Source organism: Eschrichtius robustus, chromosome 1 (assembly GCF_028021215.1).
Source record: "Eschrichtius robustus isolate mEscRob2 chromosome 1, mEscRob2.pri, whole genome shotgun sequence".
NCBI lineage: Eukaryota > Metazoa > Chordata > Mammalia > Artiodactyla > Eschrichtiidae > Eschrichtius > Eschrichtius robustus.
The window spans coordinates 25240648-25254529 of NC_090824.1; the positions used below are offsets into that span (position 1 = coordinate 25240648).

Sequence of the window (13882 nt, forward strand, 5' to 3'; positions counted from 1 at the left end):
ATAAAATAAAGAGACTTAAAAGGCATCTCAACTTCGTTAGTATTTTGCCTAGAGAACGCTCTATCGTGTCACAGTGGAAGAGTGATGCATTTGCTTTTTCTTAACTGAAGCGCTTACCCCGTGACAACTCCGGTTAGAAGAGAACCGAATTGTAGTCTTGTTCAAAGAACTACAAATCCCAGAAGGCCAGTCGGCTGGGGCGCCTGCGCACCGCTCGCTCCTTCCTTTCCCCAACTCTGTGCCGGGAAAGACCCGCCCCGTGGTGCTGTCGCTCGCGCTGGAAGAAGCGGAAGAAGATGGCGCTCACCAGGTGGGTTGTTGATTTGGGTGCTCGATACGGAAGGGTCTGGGAGTACCCACCTTTTTCATTTCTCTGCCCACACTCTCCGGGCAGTAACCCGGCCCGGGCCACAGAGCGACACAGGCCGAGGCCACGGCTAGGCGCTCTCGCCGGCCGCCGGAGCGACTAGGCCTCGCCGAAGCTGGGGTCTTTCCTGAGCGGCTTCCCGGGTTGAGTTCGCCCCCTCACTAGGACCGAAAGCCGCGGCGTGGCGAATAGTTCTCTGGCTTAAGATGCCGAGGAGTCGCATGTGTTTTCGCTTAAGCATCTTGGGGGTGTGGAGGGAGCTCCCTCGGTCCGCGGCTCGGGTGGGCGCGATGGGGGTGTGGAGGGCAGTGGCTTATTTGTCTTGGCAGAGTGAAGTGGGTGGGAGGCGACCGCTTGGCTTACGGCCGTCCGCCTGCCTAAGTCTCTCTCCTGTCTCTGTCCCGAAACAAGGATTCCTGGGGAAAAAAAGGGGGGGCGCGGCACTGAACGGAGATTTAAAATCAGCCACAGTAGTGGTCGCTGTCTACTAATTCGCGCCGCTGCTCCGCACTTTAACTTTGGGCCTTAGGATTTCTTCCTGTAGATGGAACCACTTCGGATTTTTGCTGTCCCGGTTGCCTTGGCAACCGCAAGTAAAGTGGTCCCCGCCTTTAAGAGAAAGATGCTTAAGGGGGAGATTCCAAGGAGTTACGTAACTCCTATTAGTTGTCGACCTTGCTGCCCCATCTAAATAGAAAAACTTTCCATGCGAACGAACGCAACAGGAAAAGTTGAGTGTCACAGAGGGTAAAGAAAGTAATCATGTTAGTACATACGCTTGAGTTCCCTAAACACCCTTCATTCTCCTCACATACGTTTTTCCTGGCTGATGACAGTTATGAATCCTAAACATATTTGAATCAGAAAATTCTTTTGGGAATGACTTTTGGGTGCCTTGCTCTATCCTAGGGCTTGTGTGTATACAGAAGGAAATCTGACGGTCTTTGGCTGCAGTGAAGATGGGGTACAAGGCATACAGATATGAAACAAAGAACAACACAAAATGCTTATTGTGTAGTACTAACCTTAAGTGCAAAAAGAATTAGATGGAATGAGCTGAATGAAATGGAGCGTTTTCTTTAGTAAATGTTGCATGCAGCAAACATTTGATTGAGTGCTCTCCAGATGGGAGAAGTGTGACAAAGACTAGTCGAGTTATGAGGAAAGGCTTTGTGGAAAAGATGGAATTTGAAAAGGACACAAAGGAAAAATATCAGAGATATTGTGGGTATTGTGTGCTTAAAACTGCAGTGGCAGGGACTTCCCTGGTGGTCCAGTGGTTAACACTCAGCGCTTCCAGTGCAGGGGACGCGGGTTCAATCCCTGGTTGGGGGAACTGCGTGGCGTGGCCAAAAAATTATTATTATTTTTCCTTAAAATTGCAGGGGCAGAGTGCAGTCTTTAAATAGCTTGACTTACATAGCTTTCTGATTTTGTTGAGTCTTAGCTGATTTGGTTTCTGGAGATGGTCTCAAGTTTCCAGGTGAACTGTTCTCTCTGAAATCTACCAGGGATTCTTAACAGCAGGGACTGGACATGCTGATGTGTTACATTCCTGGTGTTACTAACTAAAGATTTAAAGTCATACTGATTTAACTTTCTAAACTCGTGTATTTAAGGTTATGTATCTAATAATATCACTTGCATTTAATACGCTTTCTTTAGTAAAGGGGAAAGGATAGACTAAGATGTCTCCACAGTGGCACTATTGACTTTTTGGACTGGATAATTCATTCTTGTATGGGACAGTCCTGCGCATATTAACATGTTTAGCAGCATCTTTGGCCTCTACCCACTAGATGCCAGTGGAACCTCCAAACCCCTTTCTCCCCCCTACCTCCCAAGTTCTAACAATCAAGATGTCTCCAGACATTGTCAGATGTCTATGTTGTAGATATTTTGCTCCCAGTTGAGAAACATTGAGGTAGACTTTTTGCTGGCTTATGCAGCCCACCCCCACCATAGGAGGTGGAGCCCACCCCCACCATTCCTCATGGGAATATCATCCTTTACAGGGAGCAACAAAATTAAGACCCCCTGGAAGGCTAGGGTGTGTTCTCATCATAATCCAGGCCAGATTTCCTGTTTACTGGTTTGTCCAAACTCTGCCTTTTGATCATTTTACTGACTGGTTCTTCCAACAGAAGGTAAAGACAAGAGAAATGAAACATAAGTAAATATTTTGGCTTCTTTGTTACTGTCTTTGTATCCCTCCTATGTATTGGGTATACATGGTTTACTGAAAACAACTGTGGTATAAGCCCAAAACGTTTGACTCCATTCATCCAGTTAGTAAATCGCATGTGTTGAAAGTCTACCATGTGTCAGGCTAGGGTTGGTTTTACAGTATTGAATCAGTCAGGCAAACTTCTTATCCTCACAGAACTTACATTCTAGGGAAGACAGACTGCAGGAGTAAACAAATCAGTAATGCAAGTTCAGGTAGTAAGTACTAAGAATAAAATACAAATAAAGGGATAGAGAGTGACTCAAAGTGTGGGGTGGAATGCTGTTTTGGACAAGGTGGTCATGTAACAGCTGTTGGGAGATGTAATTGAGCAGGGACATGAATACTAAGAAGCAAGCACTAAAAAATCTGGGGAAGAGGTTTCTTAATAAGTAAATAAGAATACTTTATGGCAGTGGGAAAGCAAATGTAAAGATCCTGAGATGGCTTGTTTAAAGGAACAAGTGACGTAAAAATGAGTGCAAAGGGAAGAGTGAATATATTTCTCTTGCCAACATTGAAGTAGGCCCTGCTGTGAGCTAGCTAGACAATGCGTGGAGAGTTAGGAATAAAAGAAACAGAAGGAGTGATTCCTGCCCTCAAGTTGCCTACAGTCTAATGAGAGAAAGAAAGGTAAATAAATAGATGATAGCAATAAATAAGGTAGATGTTGTAATAATGATACATAGAGGGTCTTGTGAGAGCATGGGTGGTTAGTTTGGGCAACTAACCCAAACTGGGGGAATTGGAGAACAGCTCCAAATAATCAAATATTTATGGAACACATATTGAATGGTATTTAGACACCGTGCCAAGTGGTTCATGGGTACTGTCATTTAATACTTACTACAGCTCTGTGAGATAGGTAATCTTTTGGTCTGTCATTACAAATGAGAAAACTGAGGTTCAGAGAGGTAAACAACTAATCCAGGTTAGTGAGTGGCATGGGTAGGATTTGAACCCAGTTCTTAGCCATCACATTACCTGACCCGCCAGACTGGATTAGAGCCCTCTGACATACGCTGTCATAACACTCTGTACTTTTTCTTATCACTTAGTAAGTGGATTACTATGGATTTGTGTGATTTTGATTGTCTCTCTCCCCTGCAAGACTCAGCTGTCTTTTTCTGTTCATCATTTCATTGCCTACCTAATACAGTGCCTACACCCCAGCAACCACTAAATATTTTTGAATAAATAAGCTCTACTGCTTATTCACATATTCTTACTAGTCAAGAATCACAAAGGAACCTTAACTTTTCCATTAAATATATTATTCCTATACTGGAATCCTTTTGTGGTACTTTGGGATATCTCTATAATAACATTTATCATACTTAAAAGTTAAGAATGGTTTAGTAGAAAGGCTGCTTTGATTAAAGAGTACCAAATTACATCTTTAGAATTTCTGCTTTGAATCTTTGAACTCTTAAATTTTAAATTGCATTCTAAACTATATACCTTGGGAAAACACACTTAAATATGCAACTCGTGTTTTCTTATTTTATCCACCTCTTTGTTACATTCAGTGCTAATGTATTGATGCTAAAATAGTTAAAAGTAGGAAGCATAAGAGTAAAATAGTTGAAAATAAGGAGTAAAAGAATAGTAAAGACACTAAGAAAACCATATACTAGAGAGTTGACCCCTTGGTAATTGAGAAAATTTACTTGCTTATTATAAGAAAAGAAAGGTGGAAGCATAAAAACTCAATGGTTTATTATGTGAAATATCTGTTAATTTTTTATTCTGGGCACCAGTTGCCTGCATCCTGGTCAGGTGTTTTTACTGTATGTCTCTTAGTACTTATTGCTTTCCAGGCATAATAAAATGACTGATAATCCTGCCATAAATCATTGGAAAGTTTGCTCTTTTGCTCAAAGGAAAAAGTATTACAGGAAAATAGTGTCTGATGGCCAAATTGCAATAATCAAATATAAGAGTTTTTAAAATTCTGACTTTTATTATCTTTGCTTATAGCTTTTTACCTGCACCTACTCAGCTATCTCAGGACCAGCTTGAGGCTGAAGAAAAAGCAAGATCGCAGAGATCACGACAGACCTCACTGGTCTCCTCCCGAAGAGAACCTCCCCCATACGGGTACCGGAAAGGCTGGATACCTCGGTTATTAGAGGTAAATAATTGTGCTGAAAATTATTATAGCACCTTTGTAAAATAAATTTAAACCCTAGAACTTCTGCATATGAATGTCAGTATGATAGAAATTCTGGTTGTGAGCTCTCAAGACATGTACTTCCCTCAGAAGATTGAGCTTTTTCTTCTTGCTTATTCTCACTGCTTTATGATCACTGGAGAAGTGTACAATTTATGTCTATTCTTATGTCAAACTGTTACTCATGTACAGAAGAAACTAACAAACCCTTTATGTTTGGGGGGGATTATAGTATATGGAAAATAATGGGAAAGTAAGAGGAAAAAGATGAAAGAATGGTTTCATGTTCAGGTGCCTTTCCCTCCCTCTCCCCTTCATGCACAATGCCACATCACCCTGAAGAAACAACTTTCCTCCAGGGAAAACTCCAGCAGCATTTCCTTTTCTGATTTCTTTCCTGTTGGTATAGTGGATAGAACACTGACAAGGAGTTTTTTTAATTAATTGTTTTGCATTATAGCTGTGTTCCTTACTCTTTGTGTGACCCTGGACAGATCCTAAGCTCTCTTCATCTGTTTTCTTATCTTCAACTTGAGAATGTTAATATATTCTAACATAAAGATTAGATGAATTTGCGGGAAGGTATAAGAGACAGAATTTGTTGGTTGATTCAGAGGCAGTGAGGGAGAAGGAGGAATCTGAAATGATCTTTTTATATCTCTAGCTTGTTCCCAAAGAACAAACTTTTTTGGCAGCACCTATTCTCCTAATTACTCAGGATCTTGTGCATCAGTTCAATGCGTATTCCTTTCCCTAATTCCAGGGCATACTGCCCATGCTTGATCACCTTGTTTTTAATCTAGGGAGAAACGCAAACATTTGAGACTTTCCTCCTTTTCAAAGCCGCTTCCTGTTCTCTATCTCCCTGTATTCATTCTGACTCCTGCAAATTTTCCTCCTCCAATTGCCAAGGGATATACCTGCCCTATTAAAAATCTCTGTGCCTATTCATGTTTGTACCCAGTTATTTTCATTTTATCACTTTGTCATGTTCTGTCTTTATATGGTTATAATTTTACTTTACAAATGGGAAGGGCCCAGTGTCCTTAGCTTTTTTTCATATGCCTCCAAGTGGTGATCATAGTGAACTAAGTATTCAGTGGATTGAAATATGTTCCTTAGCACCTATAAAAAGGCAACTGTATTCTCAGCCTCTCTCATGTTTGTCATTACCCCTGCCGTACCAAACTCTTTGTACAGCCTAGAAGAGGAACACTCAGCTAAAGAGATCACGTCTTCTCCTAACATATTCCCTGGTGATTTTTTTGTTTCTTTAGTTGATTTTTGTTCAGCTGTCCTCTGGTCCTTATTAATTCTAGTGTGTGAAAGCCAGTCTTACCACACTTATGATGGGATTTTTTTTTGTTGTTGCTTTTGTTTTCACTGATAATGTAATTTGTGAGAAGCAGAGCAAAATAAAAGATATTAAGGAAGCTGTGATGCCATCTTATCTGTGGCAAAAAGACAGAACTTGTCATTATCTAACAGAAGGCTTGAGTTGTTTCTTTTTAGGGATTACAGATGCTCTACTTTTGGCCTCTCGATAGATTAGGGTGGGATGGCAGGCATCATTTTACCTACAGTAGAAATCTCATCCTTACTTGCATTTCAGCATCAGGACATTCAGGTACTGTTAGCTTTTAAAATCTTACTTGACTATCAAAAGTGTCATATATCCTGGTGGAGCAGAACAGTTTATTTGAAAATCAAACCAAAATGGCCAGCTAATAGAAATACTGTGAATGCTTCTTGAGGAGAGTGAAAGTTCTGTGGAAGAAAGCATTTTGTCCTAGTTTTTAAAGTAAAAGCTATGATTTTTCTGGCAAGCTTTATGACCATGTAATGCCACGTCTACAGTCCTGAAGTGCTTATTATAGTTGAAGAACTCTAGTAAATCTGAGCCCATGTCAGATTGATGGCCTGGGTACAGGTAGGACCTTTCTTGGGAATACCTTAACTATTTTCTGCCTAATTTACAAGAAAATGTCTCCTTTAGCTTTATTGTTTGTTTTAAAAAATGTCAAACCTTTCTTTAGCAAGTAAGCATGTTGTACCTAGAAAATCATATATCCAGGATCTAATGGAATATTTCTTGAAGGAGGAGATCATATAAAAGTGGCTATTTTCATAATTTTTTTTCCATCAAACCCCCTCTAAATGATTAATATTAATATATTTTTTTCTCTCATTTCTTAGTGAAATGATTTGCCTTTTTTTGAGCCAGGGTATTTCAGTTTAGTAAAAAATTTAAAGACTTTTGGAGTCAAAAGATCTGGGTTCAGGTCCTCGTAGCTATCCATGAGAACCTGGAAAAATCACTTCTAACTTTTCTAAACTTGAATTTTTTCCATATGAAAATATGAGGTGTTGAAGAACTACAAGAATTAAATGAGAATATATGTGTGGATTATATTTTGTAAATTATAATAAGGTACTAAGCAAGTATTATTAAATTTAAGAAAACTATTTAAATTATGTTTAATATTCATACGTTAATTTGATGATATACGTTTTTGTAATATTAAACTTCATTGACAGACTTAGCTTGTTCTACTTTAGAGGTCTTAATTCTCTCTTCTAAGTAATTGTATAATCTTCGTTAGAAATGTGGTAAATTCATTTCTGGGTCCTTCCTACTTATTTGCTTCTCATGGAACACTGAATAAATAGTATGTTGTTAAAATCTGAAGAAGAAATATAATTCTTTACTTTTTTTTTTTTTGGCTGTACCGCTCAGCTTGCGGGATCTCAGTTCCCCGACCAGGGATTGAACCTGGGCCACAGTGGTGAAAGCCCAGAATCCTAACCACTAGGCCACCAGGGAACTCCCTAATACTTTACATTTTTGCTCTAATTATAGCATGACCTGTCCTTCACTAAGAAAATTATGTATGAAAAGTCTTTTCCTTATGCTAAACATTTTGTTTAATTTCTTCCTGTCATGTACATAAAATCCACATCCTTGCCATGGTCTAGAAGCCCTTTCGTGATCTGGTGTTTGTCCACCCATGCAGACTTATCACCTATATGTCTGCTCCTCTGCCCTCAATAAGCTACAGCCCCAATGGACACTCATTTCCTAGAACATGCCAAGCTCGTTCTTGCAGCAGGGCCTTCACACTTGCTGTATAATCTGCCTAGAAAATGCTTCCTTCAGATCTTCCCATGACTGATTTCTCATCATTCAGGCTTTAGCTCATGTTACCTCTTCACAAAGGTTATCCCAACCACACTATCAAAAATAGCCCCTCTTGGGACTTCCCTGGTGGCGCAGTGGTTAAGAATCCGCCTGCCAATGCAGGGGACACGGGTTCGAGCCCTGGTCCGGGAAGATCCCACACGCCGCAGAGCAACTAAGCCTGTGAACCACAACTACTGAGCCTGCATTCTAGAGCCCGCGAGCCACAACTACTGAAGCCCGCGCACCTAGAGCCTGTGCTCAGCAGCAAGAGAAGCCACCACAATGAGAAGCCCGCGCACCGCAAGGAAGAGTAGCCCCTGTTCACTGCAACTGGAGAAAGCCCGCGCGCAGCAACAAAGACCCAATGCAGCCAAAAACAAATTAATAAATAAATTCATTTAAAAAATAATAATAATAAAGAAAATAGCCCCTCTTCCCAGTCCCTTTATTGCTTTCAAGGCATTTATCACAAGCCAAAAATTATGCTTTTTATACCTTTGCCCACTAAAATGTACACTCCACAAGGTCAGAGACCTCTGTTTTGTTTACTGCCATTTCTGTAACTTCTAGCATAATAAGGGTTCAATGGTTATTTGTTGAATGAGTGAATATATCTTAAATCTCAAACTACTATTAAATATTCTTTTTATTTCTTTTTAATATGTAGGATTTTGGAGATGGAGGTGCTTTTCCAGAGATCCACGTGGCCCAGTATCCCCTGGATATGGGACGAAAGAAAAAAATGTCAAATGCACTGGCCATTCAGGTGGATGCTGAAGGAAAAATTAAGTATGATGCAATTGCTCGACAGGGACAGTCAAAAGACAAGGTAACCCTCTCATTGATTTTTTTTCCCCATTGATAAATATTTTGTGAGGAGTTTTTTTAATTGTATGAAAAATGATAAATCTGGCCATTTAGTTTATGTTAAAAGTAACAGTGAAGTATACTTAGGCTAACTGAAGATGACTTCATAACAATATGAACAATATAATATGACTTCATAACAGCAATGACTTTTTCCTTTAAAATTCCCCAAATTGATGACAGGTTATGTATACTTAAGGGTTTTTATGTATTTGTTTTACATTTTAAAAGCAGTTCTTTTTTTTCCCTTCTAGTTTTATTGAGATATAATTGACATACAGCACTGTATATTAAAAACAATTCTTTTATAGTACTAACTTTTTTAAAGGCTAGCAAATTTTTAAAAATCTACAATCCTAGCACCCTAAAAAAATTAAATTTAGTTTTGTCTATAGTCTTCTATTTCTCTTCCATGTACTTAAAGAGTACATAGATACTTAATTATTTTAATGGTTCATTTGAATAGAATTAATCACATAGACTTCTTTCACCCTTGATTAAGTACAAAACTGGCACTTGCTACTTTTAGGATGGCCCTGCTTACAAAGTAATCCAAAGACAAAAAATGAAGTTTACTTAAAATAATCTCATCACAGAGCAGCCACACTCAGAGCCAAGGAACTGTTTTTAAGACCTAGTTTTTTTTTTTTTAATAAATAAATACTCCAAGTAGAGGTAAAAGGGCTCTTTGGAATTGAAGATATTGGGGAAAGTACTTGAGAACCTTCACTACCTGTCCTTTGCTTCTCTGTCTCCCAAACATTTTCATTTTACCCTGTAAGACAGCACTAATGATAAACCATCCTTTGCTCCTCCATCATGGCTGCTAGTTTTGGGGGAAAACAATTATGCAGTCATGCAAATTTGTATCTCAGGTTTCAGCAGAGCTGTCTTGATGTTCCTCCAAGCTTAACTCCTACTCCTCTCCATCCCCTCTCAGTTTAACAGGTGACTCCCCATCTGTTTGCAGATAAGACTACTGGAAGAAAATTGTTGGCTTTCTTTATCCTGCACGTGTCTTTTTGTCTTGACTATTCCTTTTGTCTCTATAACAAATCTCTTCTCCTATCTAAACCTAATCTTGTCAAGTGTATTCTAGTGTATCCTGGATCTCGTCCCTTCCCCTTTTCTTTGTAACCTCACCTTTACATGTATTCCCACTTTACATATATACACACTCACATATACACTCAAACATACACATCTTTTTTTTACATGAATGAGATTTTAATTCTCATAACTCCTATAGACGCTTTTTTTTTTTACTTAAGATGTTTTGAAGATTTTCATTAAGAAAAATCTATATAGATATTCTAAGCATTAGTGGTTTCCAATTTTTTAGTTTTGCACACAGTGCTGTATTCAAGATCCATATATAAACATCTTTTTGCACGTGAGTATTTGTGTAAAATAAATTCTTAGTAGTCTATACATTGGGTCAAAGGATATTCACATTTCAAATGTGGCACATAATGCCAGTATGTTCTCTAAAAAGCCTTTGCTTAACAATCATTCCATTGTTTTGTGTTTCCTTCAGACCCTCCATCTGTTAGTCACCATGATTTATCTTATTTCCTTAACATTTCTCTGGTATAGTCCCTTCTCTGCTACTTAGTTCAGACCCTTATTTTTTCTTGCTTAATTTACTGCAGTAGAGTCTGAACCCATCTCCTGGGCATTTGTCTTGCCTGCCTGAAAAAACAGTCATTCACGTTTTTCTGTTTCTCTCCCTCTCTCCCCCACGTAAACACACACAAGCATGCACACTTAAAATCTTTCCATAGCCTTCAGGATAAGAACCAGCCAAGCACCTTATGGCACACTTGACCCCTTGCTTACCTTTCTAGCCTAGCATCAACTTTCATGACCAGAATACTGAAATCCGAAAATAAAGAGTCCAGTTTTAGCCATTCTATTTATTTTCAATACAAAATAATCACCATAACAGGTGGTGGTTAAAGAAGAAGAAACTTTCAGGCATTCCCTATGAATGTCTGCTATGAGGAACTTCTTGCAGCTCCCCTATTATGGCATGTTCTTTCTTACCTTGGGAGCTTCTTCTGGGTGCCCTCCTATGCTGGGGAAAGCCGTCTCCCTATTCTTTTTTCTGGCTAAATTCTATTGCTTTCAAGTCGCAACTCGCTCTTCACTATTCCAGGATACTCTCCCTGATCCTCCCTAGCTAGATTGGGTGTCCGTCCTCCCTATTCCCTGTGTTTACTGTAAAGTAGCAGTTGTAATTATCCATTTTGTTGCAGTTATCCTTTTGTTGTAGTTATCCATTCACTAATAATGTTCTATGTCATTTGACTAAAAGCTCCTTGAGTACAGAGATTATATCTTTTCATTTTCCTCTTTGGCACCTAACTTAGTGCCTGACAGCTTGACACACAGGCATTCAGAAGCGTTTGTTGGAGGTATTATAGCAATATTTATTGAATAACAGAAAACCACTTTTCCTGAAGCCACTAAGGAAGCACGGTCCACTCCTGCAAAAGGAAAAATAAGTCCCTATATATGCAGGGCATATACTGGAAATTTACCCTGGGCCATGAAGGCCTTCATCCACCTTTGTTTTGGTGCACCTCTCCTTCTCTGGAATAATAACTATGCTTTATTGGTATGTGCTACCTCTCCTCTCATTTATTAGGAAAAAGCAGCATTTTAGGACAATAATTTGACATTGACAGGATGTGTAATTTTGAATGAAATACAGTTTTAGCCCATTTTACATGTATATTGGTGATTCTTTTGTATTGAAAGTAGAGTAGAAATGTTAAAACTGAACTGTTTATTTTTAGATTTCAGTATTCTGGCCAAATAAAATCTCCAAAGTATTGTTCGTTACACAGTAAAAACCTTACATGTTTGCCTAGAAATCAGCCACTGGAAATGAACCCTAGTAGTTTATAGGGGTACCACTCTCAGGTTCATACTAACCCTGACTGTAGTGGGGAAGCTGTACATGTGTGGGGTGGGGGTGTATAGGAAATCTCTCTACATCCTGTTAATTTTGCTGTGAACCAAAAACTGCTCTGAAAACTGCTCCTAAGATTGCTTAAAAAAAAATCATAATAAGTAACCACAATGACGATTAAAAAAAAAAAAAAAGAATAGTGCACTCAATGAGTTGAGAAGAAAGATACTGAATAGAGTGACTACCTGGAGGATTCTAACATTGTTTATGATGGATGTATTTCCTTGCTGGACTTTATACCCTGGAACATACATTTGAATTCCTTACACAAATTTAATTAATATGTTATTTTAAAAAGTGGATGTATTAATGCATGAAGTTTTAGACTGCATGTAATAATTCAACATTAACTATGCATTGGCATTTGGAGGAGGGGAACACTTCTTGATTGTTTGGGACTGTCTTGAGCATTGTATTATGTTTAACATAACTGGCGCTACCTATTAAACTCCAGTAGTGCCCCCTCCTGCACCCCCGCCATTGTCGTAAACAGAAACATCTCACGTGTTTTCAAAGGCCCTGGGAGGGGAGTTGGAGGCGTTAACATTGCCCTGTGTTAAAACCACTGATTTTCCTGTTTCAGAAGTAGGAATTGGCTACTAAATGCACAAAATGAGATTTTTAAAAAATTCATTGTCATTCAGAATGCTGATATGCAGGGTCCTTGACATAGGATGAAAATGGCTTATTGGATTATTGAATTTGCGCTATACTGCAGTGGTTTCTGATTTGTATCAGAGGGATCTGGCATTCTTCAGAAACCAGGGACTTCTCACTGAAATATTAATAATGAAAGAGCAAGAATGGAAAATGCTAGCTGTAGGTATAAGAGGTGAACAAGGCAAGGTTGCAAGGGATAATATTCTAGGGCAAGTCTAAGGCCATTGATCTCTCTAAATGTAAAGTAAATACTGTGTACAAGACTTAATAGTAATACAAAATTGGGAAGGAGAAAAAAAAATTTAAGTAAATCTCAATAGAACTAAATCCTTTTTGTTTTTTTCCAAATTGTGACTTCAGTCATAAATCTTAAAATAAAAAGCCTGGTGTTTACATTTTTCCTTCTGAAATCGTTAAATAGGAAATGTTACATACATGATATTGCCTAAAAGAATGCCTTCAACCCCTCAACCCCCACCCAAAAAAACTCCAAACAACCTTAACCCCAAGATAAATTGTATGTTATTACCTTGGTCATATGATTTCACAAACTATGTCTATAAAGACAGCGTTTTCTTTCTACCTCTGAAATGGTAGCTATGCTGACAAGCTTATCCTTTTAGTCAATCCAATCCTTTGCCAGTTTTCAGTAACAAAAAACTTCTGTTTCATAGATGAGTTATTACTTTATCTTGTTCACAAAACTCATTTGTGCTCCTGATACCTTCGAAAGTATATTGTAATTTTTCGGATAATCCTCCCCAGCCCCTTTGCCCCCTGAGATATACTGAGTTTCTTCAGCACATTTGGTTCTCAGGCAATAAAAATTTGGGGTTTTATAGTGAATACCATAGAGGAATCTTGCTCTTCAGATGTCCTTCACTCAGCTTTGTGAAATGCTAGAATCTTATTGATGCTCATTTAAAGGGTTATTAACTTTGGAATACCCAAATAAGAAGCAGCAAATGGCTCTTGTATGCTAAATTAGTATTGAGATTTTATGTTGAGCATATACGACTACCAGGGAGTAGAATCCCTTCCTGTAGCAATTACTGTGTAAAAGTAATTAACTCTTTATAGTCTTGGTATTATTTTCTAGAGATTGTTATATAACTTTTAATTCTTATGATATAGATTTTTTCCATTCTGAAAAGAAGTAAGACTTTTTTTTTTTTTAATTTATTTTTATTGTTGGTCGTGTTGGGTCTTTGTTCCTGTGCGCGGGCTTTCTCTAGTTGCGGCGAGTAGGGGCTGCTCTTCGTTGCAGTGCGCGGGCTTCTCATTGCCGTGGCTACTCTTGTTGCAGAGCACAGGCTCTAGGCACGCGGGGTTCAGTAGTTGCGGCACGTGGGCTCAGTAGTTGTGGCTTGCAGGCTCTAGAGCACAGGCTCAGTAGTTGTGGCGCACGGGCTTAGTTGCTCCGCGGCATG

At 38.9% G+C, this 13882-nt stretch overlaps 1 protein-coding gene across 1 annotated transcript in view; it reads left to right on the forward strand.

The window, feature by feature from the left end:
- Positions 1-236: 236 nt before the first annotated feature.
- The window catches only part of SNW1 (SNW domain containing 1), a 34904-nt gene continuing 21258 nt past the window's right edge, over positions 237-13882 (forward strand). The window contains exons 1-3 of the mRNA XM_068541957.1: positions 237-310; positions 4575-4728; positions 8616-8777. Coding sequence (XP_068398058.1) covers positions 297-310; positions 4575-4728; positions 8616-8777 — 330 coding nt within the window. The 5' untranslated portion in view covers positions 237-296. The remainder of the gene's footprint in view (positions 311-4574; positions 4729-8615; positions 8778-13882) is intronic.